This window comes from Suncus etruscus, chromosome 6, assembly GCF_024139225.1.
Source record: "Suncus etruscus isolate mSunEtr1 chromosome 6, mSunEtr1.pri.cur, whole genome shotgun sequence".
Taxonomy (NCBI): domain Eukaryota; kingdom Metazoa; phylum Chordata; class Mammalia; order Eulipotyphla; family Soricidae; genus Suncus; species Suncus etruscus.
The window spans coordinates 53,115,874-53,137,783 of record NC_064853.1 but is presented as its reverse complement, the minus strand read 5'-3'; the positions used below and the strand labels follow the sequence as shown (position 1 = coordinate 53,137,783).

The following is a 21,910-nucleotide window of genomic DNA, read 5'->3' as shown; positions in this document are numbered from 1 at the left end:
TTGGAGCCATACCCGGCGGCACTCGAGTTACTCCTGGCTCTGAGCTCAGAAATCTCTCCTGGGAGACTCAGAGAACCATATGGAATGCCGGGAACTGAACCCTGGTCTATCCTTTGTCAGCTCCATATGCCCTGACAGTGGTGCTATTGTTTCAGCCCTAAAAAAATCACATTTCAACGGATTGTCTTAGAATTAAGCATCTGAGGCCCAGAGAAAGGAAAGGCAATTTACAAGATTGCACAGTGAATATGTGACTGTAAGTCCTGGTGTGTTGGCTTCCAAGCATTACGCTGTTCTATATTCCTGTTCCCAGTCAGGACACTGGGAGTTACCTGCTACCAGTGGCTGCTTCTTCTCTTTTTGGTTTATTTCGGTTCAGACCCAGAAGTGCTCAGTGCTTACTCCTGGTTTTACACTCAGAATCACTCTTGATAGTTCTTGAGGATCACATGAGGTACTGTGGGTTAAGCCTAGTTCTGCCACGTGCAAGGCAAGCACCCTAACCACTGTACGATCACCTAAGCCTACAATGGTGTGAAGCAAGTGCATACCATTGTATATTGACTATGCCTGTAACTTGAAAAGTGAGCCATGGAGCCATGCCAGTTACCCATCCTGCTGGATATGTCAGTGGTAGCTGTGCAAGTGCTTCATTTTATCCTTTAATTTAGAAAACATTTCAGAAATTAAGAGTCGAGTGTTATGTCCTGATACTGGGTGTATAGGGAGTTTTATTTTATCTTTTATTTTATTCTCAGGGTCATCAACATTTTTGCAACAAATGTCTATAACTTTATAACCATCAACTCTCTTTTAAAAACGTTGCAACCGGGGGCTGGAGTGATAGCACAGCTTATCGCTTAGGGGAAATTGTTTTAAAATCTACCCTCTCCCATAAGCACCAACTTTCTTTTTTAACTTAAACACCATGGTTACAAGGCTATTCATAATACAGTTTTTTTCCCCCCCACAAAGTTCACGATTGAGTTACAGTCATGCAATATATAACAACCTTCACCGGTGCACATTTCCTGCCACCAACATCAATGTTTCCTTCTCAACCTCCCCATGCCTCTCTTTTTCCTGTCTCTGGAATACTTTTTTCTCTCTTTTTCTTTATTCTTTTTTTTCCTCTCCATTTAGACACTTCAATTTGCAGCACAGTGCACATTTCTTGCCACCAATGTCCCTAGTATCCCTTCCATACCCGTTTCCCTCCACTCACTCTCCCCACCTGCCTCTGGGGAAGGAATTTTACTTCTCTCTTCCTTTTCTTTTCTGAACCTCATTACCCCTGCCAGGGCCCAATACCTATTCCGCTACTCTGGGGAAGATGTTTTATTTTATTTTTTATGCAAAGCTTTTCAAATTTTCATGTCATCCTTGCACAGAGGCCATGCTAATCTTCTCTGTTTCATTCCAATTTTAGTATATGTGCTGCCAAAGCAAGCTCAAGGGAAAGGTCTTTTAAAGTCTACCCTCTCCCATTAGCACAAACTTCTGTCTCCCTATTGAGACAACTCTTGCATTTTATTGAGACCTGCTTTTAAATCCTTATCATCTGCCTTGTGCTGGACTTATCTGTAGGTAGGTATGTCTCTTCTGCATGGTAGAGGGCAGGGCCTGTATACTTTCCATCTTTGTGTTTCCAAAGCAACTTTCTACTGGGTACAGGTTAGGCTTAAAATGAATGTTTGTGAAACTTATGTGAGTCAAATTACAGTGTCCTAAAAAATTAAGAAAAAAATGAGTGTCTTAACCAAGGGCCAGTGTGATCTATCTGATGAGAGCAGGTTTCAGCAGCTTGGCATTGCAGACAATGGTGGTGGTGGTGGTGGGGAGAAGCTGGGCATCTTGTAGCATTACTGGCCTTTCCCTACTAAGTGTCAGGAGACACCTTCAGTTTTGTTATTGCCTAATGTACCTGAGGGAGGGAAGGTGGGCCTAGATTGCCACCTTGTTGATAACCACTAGCATAGAATTTAGAGAGAGTTTTCATAAACAATCCTCATGAATAGGGAATCCTGAAAAACTCTCAAGAGAGTTGAAACTGAATTTTATTTTGCTTTTTAATTTTGGGGCCATATCCAGCAGTGCTTGCTTTGCACTCAGAAATCACTCCTAGGGGCTGGATCCAGGACAGATCTCAATTCGATCCCCAGCATCCCATATGGTCCCCTAAGCCAGGAGCAATTTCTGAGTGCATAGACAGGAGTAACCCCAGAGCGTCACTGGGTGGCCCAAACCTCCCCCACCCAAAAAATCACTCTTAGCAGGCTTAGGGGACCTATATATGGTGCCAGAAATCTAACCTGGGTCAGCTGTGTACAAGACAAATGCCCTAACCACTGTACTATTGCACTAAAATGGATACTTGTAGGGAGGTTTCTCATTCTAAATCTGTATGGATCCCCTCAGAACTTTGGCCAGGTTTCCACATTTCCACTTTGGTGCATCTTCTCTAGCCCCACTTTTGTGTCCTACTTGCATTTGGCTCCTTCCTCCACCCCAGGGCAGCCTATGATCTGGTTGGCCCTCCTGCTCCACACTGACCAGGCCTCAGGCCATGCCTGAGCATGTCTCTCACAGCTTAAGCTCCTGGGGCTCCTCTCCATGCTTGAAAACGCCAATGGTGACCTGGCCAGTCTCTGAACCATACTTGTTCTTGACAAAGATGCCATAGCGCCCACTGTCTTCAGAGTTGACCTTCTCAATGGTGACAGTGACCTCTGACCCCTTCACTTCCATGTGATATCGGTCCAGGAAGTGGACAGGTTGCTCATTCTTCAGCCATGTGATCTCAGGGGCAGGGTCTCCTGAGATGACGCAGGTTAAGCACAAGGTCTGTTTGAATGCACAGGAAGGGAACACTTTGTCATTGCCTTGTAAAAATCCTCCCTGTTCACTTCCCCAGAGAATTCCAGTAAAAGCTGTTTCCTTCATTTTTATTTGTTTTTGTGCCAACCCAGCAGTACTCACGAGTTTCTCCTGTGCTCAGGAATCACTCCTGGCAGTGCTTGGGGGAATCGAATCCGGGTTGGCTACATGCAAGGCAAGAGCCCTACCCCTATACTATCATTTCAGACCCACCAATTGTTCTTTGTGATTAAGGCATTATGTGTGTTTTTATTGTAACCCCAAAAGGGATAATTTTAAGAAAAGACATCTTTAGCTTTTTTGGAGGGTAGGGACACCTGATAGTACTCAGGGATTACTTCTAGCTCTGTGCTCAGAAATCGCTCCTGGCAGGCTTGGGAGTCCATATGGGATGGCAGGGATTGGAGCCTTGTGCAAATGTCCTACCCCTCTGTGCTATCTCTCCGGCCCATCTTTAACTTTTCTATGTAAATATCAGTTAGATTTTTAGGCCATTATTATCTCTGAATCTGTCCCAGTAGCTTGAACTTTGCTTTTCTGCTTTTTGTTGCATATAAGGAATTTTGAGCTTGTCATGCAAATAAGGTTTACTGTTTTTGTTCATTTTTGGTTTTATGGGTCATACCAGGCAGTGCTCAGGGTATCTGGCTCTTAGCTCCTGTCAGGCTCAGGGGACCCTATGGGATGCCGGGATTCGAAACTCCATCCTTCTGCATGCAAGGCAAATGCCCTACTCCATACTATCTCTCTGAACCCAAGGCATACTGTTTTATACACAGACTTAGAAATTTAAAGTTTCCTTTTTCCTTGCTGCTTTCTTTTTTTTCTTTTTTTTTTTTTTTTTTTTTGGTTTTTGGGTCACACCCGATGGTGCTCAGGGGTTACTCCTGGCTATCTGCTCAGAAATAGCTCCTGGCAGGCACGGGGGGACCATATGGGACACCGGGATTCGAACCAACCACCTTTGGTCCTGGATTGGCTGCTTGCATGGCAAACGCCGCTGTGCTATCTCTCCGGGCCCCCTTGCTGCTTTCTTGGGGCACATATGGTGGTGCTCAGGAACTTTTTCCAGAGCCAAACACCCTGGTGGTGTTTGGGGGAACCATACAATGACAGGATTGAACTTGGACTTCCTGCATGCAAAGTGTATATTTCAACAATTTGTGCTCTCTCTGACTCAAATGATTATGGTCATTTCTTTCCATTATGATGCTGGGGATTGAACCCAGGGACTCACACATGCAAGGCAAGTATTCTTCCATTCAATTACACACCCAGACCTTAAATAGAAAATTTGGTTTTGGAGCCACACGTGGCAGTGCCCAGGGCTTCTGGCTTTGCACTTGGGAATTACTCCTGGTAGGGCTCCGGGGATCATATGGATTGACTGGGATTGAACCTGTCACCCCCTCCCAGGGCAAAATGCTAATATTACCTGTTGGTCACACTGGCCCACTTCTGGGAGGGGTCTATGGAAGGTATCAAAAGGGTTGCCTCAGGGGCAGAAAGAGGATTCAGGGAAGAGTCAGAGGGATTCAGCAAGAAGGTTCAGCAGAAGTAGGCAGCAAGGAGAGATGGCAGATTCAGGACTAAATTCAGGGCAGCTTATGGAGCCTGCTTAAAAGGTTAGTATAGAAGCCACATATGTGGCCTATTATTAATAAAGCTTCATGTCTCCTGAACATGACTGGCTGTGAGTCTTTTCCTCTCTGCTACCCTGAACCAACAGACCCGTTGGCTGGAAGGGCTTGCAGGCGCCTGGCTCTGGAGAAGAAAGGCCTCACCACCATCCACAACCATCCAGGACTCTACAATTAATATGTAATTCTACAGAACCTTGGTCTGCCTCTTGCAAGGCAAGTGTCTTACCCTCTGTAATATCTGGCTCCTTGAATCGAAAGTTCTTAAACAAGCTTTTATGCACAGCACTATAATTCACTGATTAAATATCAGAATCTGAAACTGGGCTTCCTGGTAGTCTGCTTTGCAAGCCTGTGTCATTTAGGTAAATCTCTAACCTCTCTGGGCCTGTCTCCTCAGCACTATAGTATGTGATCTGTAAACTCTACAACATGTGGTTGCTTTAAAGGTAAACAAGGTGATACAGATGTAGCAGTGCTTGGCACAGAGAGAGTAAGCACCATGAAAACATTAGCAAACATTTTCAAGGACAAGGATGATTAATTTTAACCTCAAAAGTATGTGTAGGAACCATTTTTGTTTAACTGCTATGAAAGCTGAGGTTTACAGACTTAAATCTGTGATGTCCAGGGCCACCTAGGGAGAAGGAGTGGAGCTGTGAGAACACTAGGTTCAAGGTTTTTCTTTATTCTTGCAGCCAGCATATGCCAGAGCCCTTCCCTGTGAGGTCCCACAGTGCTGCACTGTCTCATGGCCTTCACTATCTACTCAAGGGAGCCATATATGCCTTCTGGCTGGCCAGGGATGGGGCATCCATACCTTATCCTCCATGATTGTGGCCACATCAGGCAGGCCCCTCACCACTTTGGCACGATCTGGAAGGGAAAACAAAACAAAACAAATACCCAGTGACTAATGCTTTCTTGCAAGCTGTTTCCCAGAAGCAGGTTCTGCAGAGTTGAAGTTTCCTTTTAGGCAGTACTTCTTCTATTTTGGTGATCACCATTTTGAGTAGATATTTTTACGTTTCTTTTATTTTTTTGGGGGGGTGTCATACCCAGCGGTGCCCAGGGGTTACTCCTGGTTCTGTACTTAGGAATCACTCTGAAAATGCTTGGGGGACCATATGGAGTTTCAGGGATCGAACCCAGGTCGGCCACATGCAAAGCAAACATTCTACTTGCCCTACTATCACTCTGGCCTTTTTACACATTTCTTTGCCTTTACAGACAGAAGCTGGGGGAGGGGGGTCACATGACCTCCTGTCACTGGACTTGAAGGCAGATCAGTGAGATGATCTGTAACTTAACCCCCAAGAGCACACAAGAGGTGCAGGAAGCAGGAAGATGCTAGGAAAAGTGGATGTAAGTCAGCTGGAAGCTGCTCTGGTTGGGTTTGAGAAGAATGTGGTTACAGATCAAGTAGAGCAGGGGTCTCAAACTCAATTTACCTGGGGGCCGCAGGAGGCAAAGTCGGGGTGAGGCAGGGCCGCATAAGGGATTTCGCTTACCGAATATTCGCAATAAAAAATCGCATTAGTAAGAAAAAAAATCGCAAAAAATCGCATTAAACATTTGCATACCCCAAACGGAACTGCTCGGGGTATGCGAATGTTTAATGTGATTTTTTCTTACTAATGCGATTTTTATTGTGATTATTTGGTAAGCAAATAATCATGAATACTGTGATATTTGAAGGCCGGCCGCGGGCCACAAAATGTACGGAGGGCCGCAAACGGCCCGCAGGCTTCGAGTTTGAAACCCCTGAAGTAGAGATGTCTCTCAGGCTGAAGGTGAGGCTGTGGGATCATGGTGGGAGGGAGTGGGGAATCTTAGATCATGGAATAGTGGTGTATAAAGAACCCAGAGCAGAATGGGATCTATCCATGGAGGCAGGATGTTACATGCCTGGGGAAGTCTGGGAGCTGTTGGGAGGGTCCCAGACCCTTCATAGAGTTGCAACTTGCTTCCTTGATCTCCTGATCCCTCAGTCAGGGCACTCTCATACATAGCAGGAAGGAGAGCTTGCACCTGTGGCAGGTACACTGGGCATGCTCTACACAAAGTGGGTGGAGGCTGAGGGGCTCTCTGAGCCTCCAGACAAGGGGGCCCTGCCTGGGCTCCTTATTACTGCATAGCACTGTGAGCCCCTCATGCCTGGCGATCCTGCCTCCTGCGAGGGATACACAAGGAACCCTGGTGACTTCAGGCCAACTACCTGCTCCCACTGTAGGGTCTAGCCAGCAGTTTTAGTGTTCTCAGTGTTTCTCCAGGCAGTTCTCCCTCCTTCCCTCCCTTCTTCCCTTTCTCTCTCCCAACCTCTCTCTCCCTTCCTCTCTCCCTCCTTCCCTCCCTTTCTTCTTCTTTCCTTCCCTCCTTCCCTTCCTCTGTCCCACCCTCCCTCCCTCTTTCCCTCTCTTCCTCCCTCTCTCATCTCACAGACACTCCTTTTCTGATCTGTGTGGCAGGAGCTGGGGATACATGATAATGCTCAAGGGCATGAGCTGTGAGGTGTCCCCTTCTAGATTTGGGGCTCTGTCTTGTGTTTGGTGAAACCCCTTCCTGAGCCCTCACAGAGGCCCCTGTCTGTTGGGTCCTACCCCTGTGGCCTATCTTCACACTGCCACCACCCAAGTTCACTGGGGAGAGCTGCTCAGTGACAGTCCAGAGTCACATTGACCCTGCCAGAGGTACCAGGATTTCTGCAGCTGCATGGAGACATGTGCTCTGGGGAAGTGCCCTCAAACCTAGACAGAAAAACTCCAGAATATGAGGGCACTCACTCTTCTCAATGATGGCAGCAGCCCTGAAAAACAGAAGTGGGGAAAAGGCTCAGTCCAGCCCAGGGAGGGGTAGAAGAGGAGGTTCAGGGGGAAAAGGGGAAAGGAGGGAGGAGGAAAGAGGAGGGATGAGAAAGGAAGGAGGAAGGGAGAAGGGGATAAGAGGGACAGGGGAGGGACAGGTGAGGTAATCAGGACATGGGGGGAGCACTATGTGCATTGTTCCTGCCATATCCTGGAAGGAAGACCTCTCTCTCTCTCTCTCTCTCTCTCTCTCTCTCTCTCTCTCTCTCTCTCTCTCTCTCTCTCTCACACACACACACACACACACACACACTTGCATGCAGAGAAACTTACTTCAGTCGCTGGTGTTCGGCCACTGCATCATCAAAAGCTGTAGGAAGGAAGAGAGTTTGTCCAGTCTGTGATCACAGTGGACACCAAGATTCCCTTCGTTGTCCTTCTGGCCCCCTCATCCTTCATCCCTCCGTCTCCCTCCTGACACATTCTCACAGGGCATTGTCAGGATTGAAGGGTGTGGGGGAGGTGGAAGTTTCCCTCAAAGACAAGTGGACGTTGAACCAGGCAGACTGGGGTGGGGGCGTAATCTTACCTTGCCCTGAGAGGTCCACTGAGAGCTGCTGTTTCTCCTTGCCGGCTGCAATCTCCAAGGTATACTTGCCCTTGTCAGAGTCTTTGGGGTCCAGAATATGAAGCCAGATCTCTTTCAGGGTGGTGCCGGCCTTCACCCGGTCCCCACTCTCCAGGCGCTTCTCTCTAAACATGAGGCAAAGGCCAAAGCCATGGTGACTGGAGTCAGGGCATTGGGAGGGGCAATACCCAGGCCCCTAAGTTCTCTCCTGGGTTGTCTACAGGTGGGTCTGACTTCACACTTCTCCCCTGCACCGGTCATCAATGGCTACATTATCCAGGGAAAGTTCACTTTGGTTCTGTGTCATACTCTGTAGGGTGGACTTGGAAGAGGTCACACGCAGAGGCTGTGGCCAGCACTGCCCTTGGGAGCCACTGCTCACCCCTTGACCTACTGGTTCTGCACCTTCCTAGGATTTCTCTCAGAAATGAGGTACACTTCTGCTGTTTCGTGTAAATATTACTCCTGGGAACACCTGACCCGGGTTCCGAGTACTGAGCAGCAGAGTTGACAGTCAGGTGTTGGTCTAGGCTCAGACACTGGTGGGAAGGAAATAGAACTCCCTGTCCTGGACACATCATGCTCACCAGATGTGCAGTCAGGATGCCCCCCAAGGGCACTGGTGAGCATCGGCCTTTCACCTTGACTGAGTCTCACTGTATGTCCCTCCAGAGTTCTGGTCTTGGGCAGGTATGCGTGTCCAGGGCTCTGTGTCCTTTCCTCCTTCCTTGTAGCTAACAGTATTCATACCTCCCTACTCTCAGGGTGTCCCTCCTTCCTGTACCCTTCGCCAAGACAAAAATCCTCCCATATCTCCAGGAATGCGGGGGTGGGGGTGAAAAGGCTACACAAGGACAGGAGGCAAGTGAGAGTGTGAAGTTAGAAAGAACAGCTCAGCCCTGGGAGAAAAAGTCCTGAGAAGGAGCCTGGGATGAGCAGAAGAGAATCTTCTCTAATATCTTTTTTTTTTTGTTTGTTTTTGGGCCACACCCTGTGACGCTCAGGGTTTACTCCTGGCTATGCGCTCAGAAGTTGCTCCTGGCTTCTTGGGGGACCATATGGGACGCCGGGGGATCGAACCACGGTCCATCCTAGGCTAGCGCAGGCAAGGCAGGCACCTTACCTCCAGCGCCACCGCCCAGCCCCTCTTCTCTAATATCTTGCTCTTCCTATTCCCATCTGACTTATCCTCTTGTTTGACTTTTTTGGTTTGGGGACCACACCTAGCAGTGCTCAGAGCTTACTCTTACTCATTCCTGGCGGTGCTCAGGGGGCCATATGTTGGGTGAGGGATAGAATCCAGGTTGGCCGCATGCAAGGTAAGTGACTTACTTACTGTACTATCTCTCCGACTCCGTTCTTTTATCTTAAACCCAATACAGAATGCTCACCCACCTCTCTAAATAAAATAATTTAAAAGAAGGGCTGGAGTAATTGCACAGTGATAGGGTGTTTGCCTTGTAAGCGGCTGACCCAGGACCAATGGTTCTAATCCCAGCATTTCATATGGTCCCTCGTGCCTCCCAGGAGTGGTTTCTGAGCACAGAGCCAGAGCACCGCAGGGTGTGGCCCCAAAACAAAAACAAACAAAAAAAATTAAAAGAAGTTTCCCATCATTCCCATTTCCCTAGCTTCCTACAAGACACCCCAATATCCAGCTTCCCTGTTTTTTCCTTATTTTCCCCAAACAAGGTTTCTGCTGCATCTTGCCCCTACCCTCTGTCTACTTTCAGTCTTTTTTTTTTTTTTTTTTTTTTTTGTGGTTTTTGGGTCACACCCGGCAGTGCTCAGGGGTTACTCCTGGCTCCATGCTCAGAAATTGCTCCTGGCAGGCACAGGGGACCATATGGGATGCTGGGATTTGAACCGATGACCTCTTGCATGAAAGGCAAACGCTTTACCTCCATGCTATCTCTCCAGCCCTACTTTCAGTCTTGACTACCTAGATCATCTAGGTGCTACCACCTCACAAGTGATCCTATCTTCCTGGGGTCTATCCCTGACAGCTGGTGCTGACCTCCCCCCTCTGCATCCTGCAGAAGGCTGCGGAACCTCACCAAGCCTTTTTTCTTGGGCTCAGTGGCATGTGCCAAGCCCCCTCCCACCCATCAAATTCCACCTACTTGTGGAACCAGGAGGTTTTCATGTATTCCACGTTGAAGTACTTGACTTTGCTGACAAGACGCACCCCTTCCTCTGTGCCCTGGATGGCCAGTGGGGTCGCGGAGAGGGCTGAGGAAGCAGAGAGACAATAAGTCTTCCCCAAGGTCTGCTGAGTTGCATATTTGGGTCCAGTTAGCTTGGGGGTATGGTGGTGGACAGTTTTAGGTGTAGGCAAAGTATCTCCATTTTTGAGGTTGGACTTGGAAACCATCTTAGCCCAAGGGAACCCCCTGGAGACCATCTGGCACCAGGGCAGGACCACGCCAGGGTAGGGGGGGTTGGGTTTGGGGGTGCCTCTTACCACCAATCCTGCCCAACTCAGTGAAGACAGCTTCCAGAGCTAGAGAAAGGAGAGAGTGTCAGTCTGGCTTTGTAAAAGGGTGCTGTGTCCCATGAATCTCAGGGAGTGATCAAGGGGGTTGGGGGATGAGAGGTGGGGTTTCATAAATGGGGTATTAATGTGTCCACCTGTTGGGATCCTTCAAGTTGAACCAATCAGGCTGAGAGCCTGGAGCATGACCGCTGTGCCTTGCAGACCTGTTCTAACAATGCCTGGCTCTGTCGCCTTGGGCAGGTCATATAACATCTCAGTGTCCCAAGAACTATGTACGGGGACCCTTAATGCTATCCCCAAATTCATTTTTTCTTTTTCTTTTCTTGCTTTTTTTTTTTTTCAACATTCAGTGGTGCTCAGGATTTACTCCTTTCTGTGCTTAGGGATCACTCTTGGTAATCAAGCGACCATATGGGATGTTGGGGATTGAACCTGGGTTGGCTGTGTGCAGGACAAGTACCTGACCAACTTACTGTACTATCTCTCTAGCCCCCCCCCCACCCCAATTCATTTGTCTCTTGGTTGGCAGCTTCCCTTACTCCTCTTTTCTGCACCCACCTTCGCCTGTAAGGTCTAGGATGGAGTCGTCCTCCCCTCGTTCATCGGAAACAACAGTTCTGTAAATGCCCTTGTGCTCTGAGGACATCTGGAAAGAAGAGGGAGCCAGAGAGCTGTGAAATGGGTTCGAAAAGGAACAATGGGCCAGAGCTCTGGCCCTGCCTTAGCTTATGGGACCACAGGCAAGACCTTGTGTCCCAGGACTCAGTTTACCCATCTGGAATGGGTGACCTTCTGGTTCTGGAGCCCCTTGAGTCCAAACTCAAGGCTGTCTGGGTCTGGAGTCTGGTGTGGAGGGGAGTAGATGGTAGAAAAAAAATCTTGTCATTTGGGATCTCAGTTGCCTTGGGGAGCTCAGAGCACACATGCTGTGCCTTGCTGTGTGTGGAAAGCTTGCCCCAATACTTTTTCGGTAAACTCGGGGAATCCTCTGCTTCCCCCTTTCTTTTGCCCAAGGCTTTGGTGTTCTTTCTGGCACATGCTTGACAACCCCAGATGAAGCTTGAATTAGCACACTCAGCAGACCAAGAATTTAGGGTACATTTTTGTTGTTGATAGTGGTGTTTATTAGGCCACATCTGGCAATGCTTAGGGATTACTCCTAGCACTGCACTCACGTGCTTGGGAATACCACATGGGATGCTGGGGATTGAATTTGGGTTGGTTTCATGAAAGGCAGGCACCCACCCATTATACTATTGCTCAAGTTTCTGGGGTCCATTCATAAAGCAAGGTTCAGAGGGCAAAAGGAGCCACTCTTTTACTTATTTTTTTTTTTTTTTTGCATTTTGCTTTTTCTTTTTTGGTGGTGGTAAGTGGTGGTGGTGGTGGTGGTGGTGGTGGTGTGGTGGTGGAACCACTCTTTTTTTTTTTTTTTTGGTTTTTGGACCACACCTGGCGGTGCTCAGGGGTTACTCCTGGCTGTCTGCTCAGAAATAGCTCCTGGCAGGCACGGGGGACCATATGGGACATCGGGATTTGAACCAACCACCTTTGGTCCTGGATCGGCTGCTTGCAAGGCAAACAGCGCTGTGCTATCTCTCCGGACCCAGAACCACTATTATTATTATTATTATTATTAGTATTGGGGCTACACCAGCAATGCCGAAGGCTTAATCCTGGCTTCACTCACCTCTTCCAGGCAGAGAAGTCCCGCTCCTGTCTGGGGGTCATACTGACCTTCCAGCAGCTCTTTCTTTTGGAAGAACCACTGGAATCGGGTCTCCTTCTTGGTGTTGGTCACCTGTGGAAGATGATTAATGAGATGACATCAGTTTCTCCTTAAGTGTAAATTCAGCTCATCTGGTTTTATAAAACAAAAGTGACTTCTTTCTCTAACTGTACACATATCTGTGCTCCAGTGAAGTCTCTGCTACCGCCTTCCTCACAATCTCTGCTGGCCATTGGACCTAGCTTTCACTAATGTTATTTTTTTCCGTGTCTCTTGACCCTTTCCTCCACTCCTCCACTGTCCTTGGAAAATGTCCATAAGTCTTTTTTTGTTTTTTTGTTTTGTTTTTATTTTTTGTTTTTGGGCCACACCCGGCAGTACTCAGGGGTTACTCCCGGCTGTCTGCTCAGAAATAGCTCCTGGCAGGCTCGGGGGACCATATGGGATGCCGGGATTTGAACCAACCACCTTTGGTCCTGGATCGGCTGCTTGAAGGCAAATGCCATTGCGCTATCTCTCCAGGCCCAAGAAAATGTCCATAAGTCTTAAAGAATCAAGTTAAATGTCTTCTCCAAAAAGTCTTGCTGAAGCACTCCATCGGGTTAACCAATCACATCTAAGCATACTGTTTCCCAAGTATCCTGCTTTGAAACATGGGCCTCTGTTGGCCTAAGGAGACCACATCTTCCTTTTGTGTACCCAGTGCTATGGTAAGTAGGTACTTTGAGTTTGCTTTGGGAAGAGTGGCAACCCAGCCTGCCCTTCCTAATATCTAGAGCTCCAGGGTGCCCAGAATGATCAGTCTGAAGTCACATGGACTCCAGAAAGCCTGGACTCTTTACCTGTAATCTTAAACTCATTTCCCAACTTCTCATGCATAATATGGGGATAATGATGCTGACACATGGACAACTGGGAGGCAGATGAAATCAAGTAATACACCAGGGAATGCCCTTCAACATGTAGGCCTCTCACCTGCTCTCAGCATGCCTCCCAGACCCCCAGAATCCCCTTTCAGAGAGCAGTAGGGAGCTCGTTCTTAGGGCTGATTCAAGTTACTAATTCTGCTCCCTGAACTTTTCAGGGTCAACTTTATTGTCTGGTTAAACACAACCTCTTGGGGCTAGAAGGATGGTACAGCGATCGCCTGCACATAGCTGATTCCAGTTCTATCCCTAGCATCACACACGGGCATCCCCAGGGGCCCAGTGCCCTGCCAGGCGTGGCCTCCCCTTCCCTCCTAAACCTGTGTAATCCCTGGTACTACAGTCCCTACCCCCGCCTAAGCAGCACTACCTTAGGCGGTTGTTGTCCTGGAGAATCACTTGAGCAACCCCGGACCCCTCCAATAATAAAGGCAAGATGAGTGGGGTGGGGTGGTACTCCATGGTATAGGGTCAGCCATTTACACAGTGGATGTGCCCTCCCCTCTCCCACCCCAGGGGCTGGAGGCAGGGGTGGGATTTGCCTTGCATGTCAGTAGCACTTGGCAGTCCTCGTTGACCTTCCACTGCAAGTACTCCTCGAAGTAAGGACCTGGGAGTGAAAAACAGAATCAAGGCTCAGCCAGGACGCCACTTGGTGGCAAGATGAGGCAGGCTTGCTGGTGGGCGGCTCCGGAGCTCAGCTCAGGCTCCCACGGAGATTCAACTTGTGGGGGAGGACTGGACAGGCGCTGTCTCCTTTTCTTGTGCCACAGGAACTGGATCGACCTTCAGTGGACTCCCGGAGGCCCTCGGGCTGATAAGCCCTCGACCGATATTCCCAGCACTGACCACCTGGTACAGGCTTTGAGGTTGACCCCAGCAACCCAGGCCACACTCACCCTGTTTTCTCTTCCAGTCTCTCCTCTTAGCATCTGCCTTTCTTAGAAGTTTGTCAAAATCTGTAAATGCAAAGAGAAAAACGTGGGTTTTTTTTTTTGTTTGTTTGTTTGTTTTTGGGCCACACTCGGTGACACTCAGGGGTTATTCCTGGCTATGCGTTCAGAAATTGCTCCTGGCTTGGGGGACATATGGGACGCCGGGGATCGAACCGTGGTCCATTCTAGGTTAGCGCGCGTGCAAGGCAGACGCCTTACTGCTTGTGCCACTGCTCCGGCTCTGAGAAAAACCTTTTTGCATGAGACAAGCAGAGCACAGGCCATAACGGGCATCAGTGGGTCTGAAGACCAGGCTTGTCCAGTGACCCCTAGAGCTGGTGCACTGTGGGTGTGTGTGGTGCAGGAGTGCGGGTCTGTGGGGTGCGGGAGCTGGTGCAGAACCCTGTGCGGGGCGGATTGGGGCAGGCAGAGAGGGAATCAATGGCTGACCGTCATCCACCAGTGCCAGCGTGATCTGGTTTTTGGCCTTCCCGTCTTGGAGCTGCGCGGTGTAGGATCCTTTGTCATCTTCAGACAAGTTCTGGATGATCACTTCCACCAGGCCCTTCTCCCGGTCAAAATTGATTTTGCGATTCTGGGGAGAACAAGTCATGAGAATCTGAGCTCACAACTATCCTGTCCCCGGGACTGGTGTCGTGGGTGCTCTTGGCCACAGGGTGGGGGCAGGTAGAAAGCCACACTCTTCCCCCCTTCAGAGGCCACAGAGGGAGCCCCTGGACATCTGCCCTATCTATACAACGGTGAACCCCTGGGGACGCCTTTATGGCCCTGGAGAGTCTTGGGTATTTGGATTAAACTCATTAATACGTTTCCAACTCCTTGGTGTCATGTTTTGGGGTTAGTTTTTACTCTTTCACATTTGATTAGGAAAAACATCTCACAAAGGATCAAAAACAGGCCCAGAAATCAGTTTCTAAGAGGAAGGGGGGAAGGGAGGAGAGGGGAGATAAAAGAAGTAAAATGTTTGCCCCGAAGGTCAGCAGGTGGGAGGGTGGAAAGGAAATGAAAGGCCTTGGTGGCGGGAAATGTTCATGGGTGAAGGGTGATGTAACACTGAACACTGAAACTCAATCATAAACAACTTTGTAACCACGATGTTTACATAAAGGAATTAAAAAAAATAGCTGGGCCAGATCTAGCACAATATTTGCATGTAGGAGGCCCAGGGGAGTGAACCTGGGTTAGCTACTTGCCAGGCAAGCGCCCTCCCTAGTGTATTATCTCTTTGGGTACCTCCAGATATAGTTATTAAAAAAATAAGATAAAGAATACTATAGGAAAACACATCTATATACTTGTTTCCCAGAAGTAACACTCATTTATATTAGTCATGCTTTGAGAGAGAGCCCTGCATCCTAACCACTAGACCACCAGGGGAATGACTAGTCATGCTTTGAAAGTTTTATTTTCCACATTCTGTGCTCGCTTCGGCAGCACATATACTGAAAGTTTTATTTTCCACATTCATGCTGTCTTTTCCTCTGGCTTTATTTACATGTGTGATTTAAGGACTCCATCTATTTATTTTTCTGTAGGAGCAACCATGGCCCCAATACTGGGCACTGGATGGTAGGGACTTGGTGACCTTCTTTCAGCATGGCCCAAGGTCTTTGTGCTCCATTGTTTAGGTAGAACATTCCCATCTATATTCTTTGTTTGTTTGTTTGTTTTTTGTTTTGGGGTCACACCCAGCGGCGCTCAGGGTTTGCTCCTGGCTCTGCACTCAGAAATCGCTCCTGGCAGGCATGGGGAACTATATGGGATGCCGGGATTCGAACCACCGTCTGTCCTGGATCAGCTGCATGCAAGGCAAACGCCCTGCTGTTGTGCTATCTCCCCACGCCCCTCCCCTCCAGCCTATATTCTTATTTGCCCTTCCTGATCCAGGGACAAGTAGTTCACTCTACAGACGCAGAGACTAGGTGCAGAGGTGTAAACCCTGTCCAAGGACACATGGCTCACAGAGCACAGAGATGAGCCTGTGACCCCTTACTCTGCATACTTTCTCCTAGCTCAGAGCCACTGTCCCAACCTATCAAAGGAGCCCTGTTGGCTACTTTGTACCTGGAGGTGAATTTTATGAGGAACACACAATCTCATGATTGATCTCTTCTGATACTGAAGTGACCAGACTTGTTAGTCATTTAGGGATGGGCAACACAAATAGTTCAGTGTAATGCAATTTATCAACATACATGCCAAAAGCAGACCAATGTAATAATGTTACTATTTCCTGCATTTTTTGTTTATGTACCCAGGAATAACCCCTGAGCATTGCCTGATGTGGCTCCCAAACAAAAGAAAAACAAACAAAAAAAACCCACAATATAATGCCACATGGTAAGATGTAATGAAATAGGGGCCGGAGAGATAGCATGGAGGTAAGGCCTTTGCCTTTCTGCAGGAGGTCATCGGTTCAAATCCCGTTGTCCCATATGGTCCCCCGTGCCTGCCAGGAGCAATTTCTGAGCCTGGAGCCAGGAATAACCCCCGAGCACTGCCGGGTGTGACCAAAAACCACGCACACACAAAAAGGATGTAATGAAATAATGTTTTGTGTGTGTGTGTGTGTATGTTGTTGATTTTACAATAGTAGATGCTCAAGTATAACTGCATGCACACTGTCTCAATTTAGAAGGAATTGGTCTGAATTTTGAAAAAAAAAAAGATTCAAGCTATTCCGTACACGAAATTGAGCACTGGTAAAGAAGCTAGTAAAAATAAGAATGAAAATGTACTATGCACTTTTTTGCACTTTTTTTTTTTTTTTGGTTTTTGGGTTACACCCAGCAGTGCTCAGGGGTTACTCTAGGCTCTGGGCTTAGAAATCGCTCCTGGCAGGTACAGGGCACCAAATATGGGATGTCAGGTTCGAACCAATGCTCGTCCTGAATTGGCTGTAAGGCAAATGCCCTACTGCTGTGCTATCTTTCCAGCCCACTATGTATTATTGATAGTAAAGCAGGTAGGGTGCTTTTCTTGCATGCAGCTGACCTAGGTTTGATCTTTAGCATCCCACTTAGTCCCCAGAGCCTTGTCAGGAATGATCCCTGAGCACAGAACCAGGAGTAAGTCCTGAGCACTGCTTTTTATTTGTGGGAGTGTTCCTGCACCAGGCGGTTACTCAGCATCCCTGCCCTCCTCCCCAGAACCCCCAAGGTCAGGGACTCCTAACTCCATCTCATCATTGGGACAAAGTTTATGTGGTCATTTTCTAAGTTGGCCACTAGGGAGAAGTGTCGAGTTGTGAACCATCTCCCTGAGCCCAGAATCTCAGCTAGGGCTTCTGAACCCCCAGTTACCGGTGAGCTGAAGATCTCCTTCTCGTTGAAAATCAGATGTAGCTCTGCTGCTGGAGATAGCTTTTCTACCTCCAGCCAAAGTCGCACCTCGCCTTGTTCAAGGATGTCCACTTTCCAGCCAGAAATGAGCTTGATCACTGAATGCAAAGGACAGGAGAGGGGTTAAGGCACTAGGGGGCACCCGCTCCCCTCCACCTCCCATCATCCCCTGGAGAGCTCAAGCCTGGCCTTAAACTCACAAAGTGGTACTGGTCTGGGGAGCACAGGGTGGGTTTCTAGACTGAAACCCACAGGGATTTTCCCTTCCAAAAGCTTTGAGGCTGCTCAAGCTGCCCTGGCTGGGCATTGGATCTTTGATTTTTACTTATTTTTATATTTTTGGGGCCATACCCGGCTGCACTCAGGGGGTTACTCCTGGCTTTGCACTCAGAAATTGCTCCTGACAGGTTTGGGGGACCATATGGGATGCTGGAAATTGAATCTGGGTCCATTCCGGGTTGGCCGCATAAAAGGCTAATAAATGTCTTACTGTTGTGCTATTGCTCTGGCCCTGGATCTTTGAGTATAACTCTGGCATCAGAGGTTCTGATTTGTCTTAGGTGTGGTCAAGCACCCCCTTGCAATGCTGAGTTGTGTGTGTAGGGGCTGGGAGAGGGATGGGTGCCAGGAGTGAAACTGAAGCGTGGGCCTTGCACATATCAGGTATGTGCTCTACCACTTGAACTAACTATCTCCCAGCTCCTGGACATCAAGATTCGGAAAAGGCACACTTCCAAGATGCACTTGAGTTTGTGAACTGATGCTTGCTATAGCCAACAGAGAGGAGCAGAGGTTTAGCTAAGCTCAAATCCAAGAAGAAACCATGCACGTCCCTCTTCTTCCTGTTTTCTGTTCTCTGCACTTTCAGTAATCTCCTGTTCAGACCCTCCAGCCCCACAGGCTTCATGGCTGCTCACCTGGGTTTTGGATCTCATGGCTCAGTTTCTTCAGCTTGTTCAGTTCTGGGACCGGGAGCAGCAGAGAAGAAACCCCAAAGAAAAGGAGGCTGAGACTGTGAGGTCCAGAGGAACCACCCTCTGCCATGCTCCTCCCCATGGCAAATTCCTCTTCAACTTTGTGTCTTTGCTCATAAGGCTGGTGATGCACATGGTGGGCCTTGACTCTGGGGCACTGAGAAAGCTGTGTGGTCTCTACTGGCCATTGATTGCTTATGCTCCCTATGCCTCCAAGTCTCAGCATATGTCGCTTCTCTCCAGAAAACAGTGCCCTCTATGGGCTTGGCTCTTCTTCTCACTAGTTCCTGTGCTGTGCTGAGGACAGAGGTGCTGGTCTCCTCCCAGCCACACTGGCCCACTGGCTCCTAAACTGCCTAAATGCCTGGCTCTGAGAGTGTGACCCACACTGGCAGCTTAGTCTGGAAGTCTCTAACATACTCCTGCTGAGTGTTTTATGGCATTGAATTGGTCCCTCATGCTTAGCTGAACTCTAGTCATACTCTGAGCGCTTGGTACACAGTGGGTGCTCATTAAATATGTATGACATGGATGAATAGGCAAGGGTTGAGCTCATGCTTTACTTCCCCTAGCAGCCCCAACATCTTTAGCAGGATGAGACTGGACTCACATTTCAAAAAAACAACAATAACAAAAACCCTTAAAAAATAGACCAAATAACAAGTTGCAGTACTTTTGTGGAGAGCTGCATCACAGGATGATGTAAGGATATTGCATAACAACACTGTTTCAGGTAGGGCAGCCAGGGATTATAACATCTCTTTATAGACGAGGAAACTGAGGCCTAGGCAGGTGACACTACTTGTCCAATGGCAGAGAGCCTCTGAATGGTGAAACGAGGGCCTCTCCAGCTTGTAAACAAAATGAAAGGGGCTCATACAGTCAGCAGGGAAAATAGTGGGCTTGCCCCACCCTCAGGGGAGATGGCAGGAAGTGAGTCAGTCATCAACTCTATATCAGGCCTATCATCATCATCATCATCATCATCATCAAGCAAGGAGGACCAATCAGATACCATCTCTGCTCTCTAACTTGCCAGATCTTCCGACTCTCTATTGCCTGCCTTATTCTTTATAGCTCTGTGCTGTTTGCAAGTTCTCATTATAGATGCAGGATTTTCTTAGATAATGGAAGGGAAATAACTCTGCTTTCTTTGCTCTGATCAAAAATAGAAGAAGGAAAGAGATGAAGAGAAGGGAAATTCTGCTAGGTGGGGAATTTTACCTGCTGATCCCGTTCACAGCAGTCCTGGAAATGTAGTAGGTGCCTGATGGCTTAGTCATTAACTGAATGAATGGGGTGGGGTTAGTGCCTACCTCCCTGGGGATTCCACTTTAGGCTTGTTAGTTCCTTCTCACCAGCCTCCATGGGTTTGTGTTTAGGACTGGATCTGGGTGCTTGTTGGGCAGGCAGAGGTGAGGTGGGGGTTACCTTCCTCTGTCAGTGTGTGACTGGCAGAGATGTCTTCATCAGCATTAGTGACCACTACTGAGTAGGTGCCCAAATCCTGGAGATCAGGCTCCTTGAGGATGACCTTGGACCTGGCAGAGAGAAGATCACAGAGGATCTGAGTGCTGAACCCACAGCCCCAGAGCCAGGAAACAAGGGGGGTGGCTTCTTGAGCCCTCATTGAAGTCCCTTGCCCAGCTATGGCTGCACCTTCTATAGTCCTGTGTTGGCTGAGTCTCCAGCACAGGCGCTTACTGGCATCACTGCCCATCACTATCTCCTGCTGAGTGTCATCTTTGAACAGGCTCCCATGAAAGAGGAAGATGGGGAGCCTGTGCTCAGTTTGTGCCAACTCTTTTCTTACAGGTGAGGCCAAGAATGTATAAGAGCATCTTTGAGCATCCCACAGGAAGGGGAAGTCTCTATTTCCATCCCTGAGGTGCCCCAACCTCTTCTCTCCATGATGGCTGGCAGCCCCCTCACTGGAAAACCGGCAGCCCTCTCCTGGCCCCTGTCAGTGGATCTGCTGGGGGGGGATCTCACCTCAAAATGTTGCCAACATCCCACATCCCCCCAGATATGCCATCTCTTGTCCAGACTTACTTATTTGCCCCCTCCTCAGTCTTGACCCTCTGGGGGTCTGGTGGACCCTTGTAGTCCTTGGACCACTGGAACTCGGAGGAGTCGGGGGCTTCAGGGGCTTCAAAAGCCAAGTAGATCAAACCTTCCTTGTCCACCCCGACCTCAATTTCCCGGGCCTCTGTGGGCAGGAATCAAAGGGGTGAAGAGTCTCAGAACAAGAAACATCACAGCACAGCCTGCATACTGGGCAACCATCACAGCATCAGCCTCTTTGGCCTCCTGCATGATCTGATTCCTCAGCTCAAACATCACCTCCTCAGAGAGGCCTAGCTACAGCCCCTGCCTCCACGGGTTTCCCACTTTCATCTCCTTCAGAGCACATCTCTGTCTTCATGGGAGTGTTACTGCTTTACTGCCCATTTGAGAGGGCAAGGTGGAGGCAGAGAGGAAGCTCATTGGCTGTGGTTTTTCTTTTCTTTTTTTTTTTTTTGGGTCATACTTGGCAGGGCTCAGGGGTAACTCCTAACTCTGTGCTCAGAAATCGCTCTTGGCAGGCTCGGGGAACCATATAGAATGCCGGGATTCAAACCCCTGTCCTTCTGCATGCAAGGCAAATGCCCTACCTCCTTGCTATCTCTTCGGCCCCAACTCTGTGCATTCTTTTATTTATTTATTTATCTATTTATTTTTTGTTTTTTGGGTCACACCCAGCAGCACTCAGGGGTTACTCCTGGTTCTATGCTCAGAAATCGCTCCTTTGGGGCTGGTGAGGTGGCACTAGAGGTAAGGTGTCTGCCTTGTAAGTGCTAGCCAAGGAAGGACCACAGTTCGATTTCCGGGTGTCCCATATGGTCTCCAAGCCAGGGGCAATTTCTGAGCAGTTAGCCAGGAGTAACCCCTGAGCATCAAACGGGTGTGGCTGAAAAAACCAAAAAAAAAAAAAAAAATCGCTCCTGGCAGGCTCGGGGGACCATATGGGGTGCCAGGATTCAAACCACCATCCTTCTGTATGCAAGGCAAATGCTCTACCTCCGTGCTATCTCTACCCCCCCTTTTTTTAGTGTCTGTGTGTCTTAAAGCAATTGTGGCCCTTAGTCATTTATCTCTGAACTAGTATAAAGCCATTTTATTGGGGGGGGGCACTCAACAGTGCTTGGAGGCTACTTTTGGCTTCCTGCTAAGGGAATTCAGCTGGTGGTACTTGATGCTTGGGGACCATTGGTGCTGGGGATCAAATCTGGGTCCCCCAAATGCAAAACATGTGCTCCAGCCCTTTGAACCATCTCCCATCACCAATGAAAACCATTCCTTAAGAGGAGACAGTGATCCCTCATTGAGCTGTTGGTAGGGTCAAGTACCTCAGAAGTTGTGTTTGTAAGACAAGGCTCTGTGTGGTATCTATATATAATGGAGCTGCGTATAATATTAAATATCCACAGAGTTGTATGAGTTTATGAATGTGGCATACGAAGACCAGAAACTGTGACTGAGAAGAATAAGCAATAAG

At 48.4% G+C, this 21,910-nt stretch overlaps 1 protein-coding gene and 1 non-coding gene across 2 annotated transcripts in view; both read right to left on the bottom strand.

Annotated features, from left to right (window-relative positions):
• Nucleotides 1-1,346: 1,346 nt before the first annotated feature.
• LOC126012302 (U6 spliceosomal RNA) lies at nt 1,347-1,449 on the bottom strand. The gene has a single exon (XR_007496820.1). It is a non-coding gene; the product is annotated as a U6 spliceosomal RNA (small nuclear RNA).
• Nucleotides 1,450-2,583: 1,134 nt separating this feature from the next.
• The window catches only part of MYOM3 (myomesin 3), a 50,153-nt gene continuing 30,826 nt past the window's right edge, over nt 2,584-21,910 (bottom strand). The window contains exons 21-36 of the mRNA XM_049774640.1: nt 20,425-20,581; nt 19,804-19,913; nt 18,316-18,360; nt 17,360-17,496; nt 14,487-14,631; nt 14,001-14,060; nt 13,644-13,711; nt 12,137-12,247; nt 11,005-11,092; nt 10,414-10,452; nt 10,073-10,181; nt 7,911-8,074; nt 7,655-7,691; nt 7,301-7,323; nt 5,338-5,393; nt 2,584-2,844 (exon numbers count right to left, since the gene is read on the bottom strand). Coding sequence (XP_049630597.1) covers nt 2,584-2,844; nt 5,338-5,393; nt 7,301-7,323; nt 7,655-7,691; nt 7,911-8,074; nt 10,073-10,181; nt 10,414-10,452; nt 11,005-11,092; nt 12,137-12,247; nt 13,644-13,711; nt 14,001-14,060; nt 14,487-14,631; nt 17,360-17,496; nt 18,316-18,360; nt 19,804-19,913; nt 20,425-20,581 — 1,610 coding nt within the window. The remainder of the gene's footprint in view (nt 2,845-5,337; nt 5,394-7,300; nt 7,324-7,654; nt 7,692-7,910; nt 8,075-10,072; nt 10,182-10,413; nt 10,453-11,004; nt 11,093-12,136; nt 12,248-13,643; nt 13,712-14,000; nt 14,061-14,486; nt 14,632-17,359; nt 17,497-18,315; nt 18,361-19,803; nt 19,914-20,424; nt 20,582-21,910) is intronic.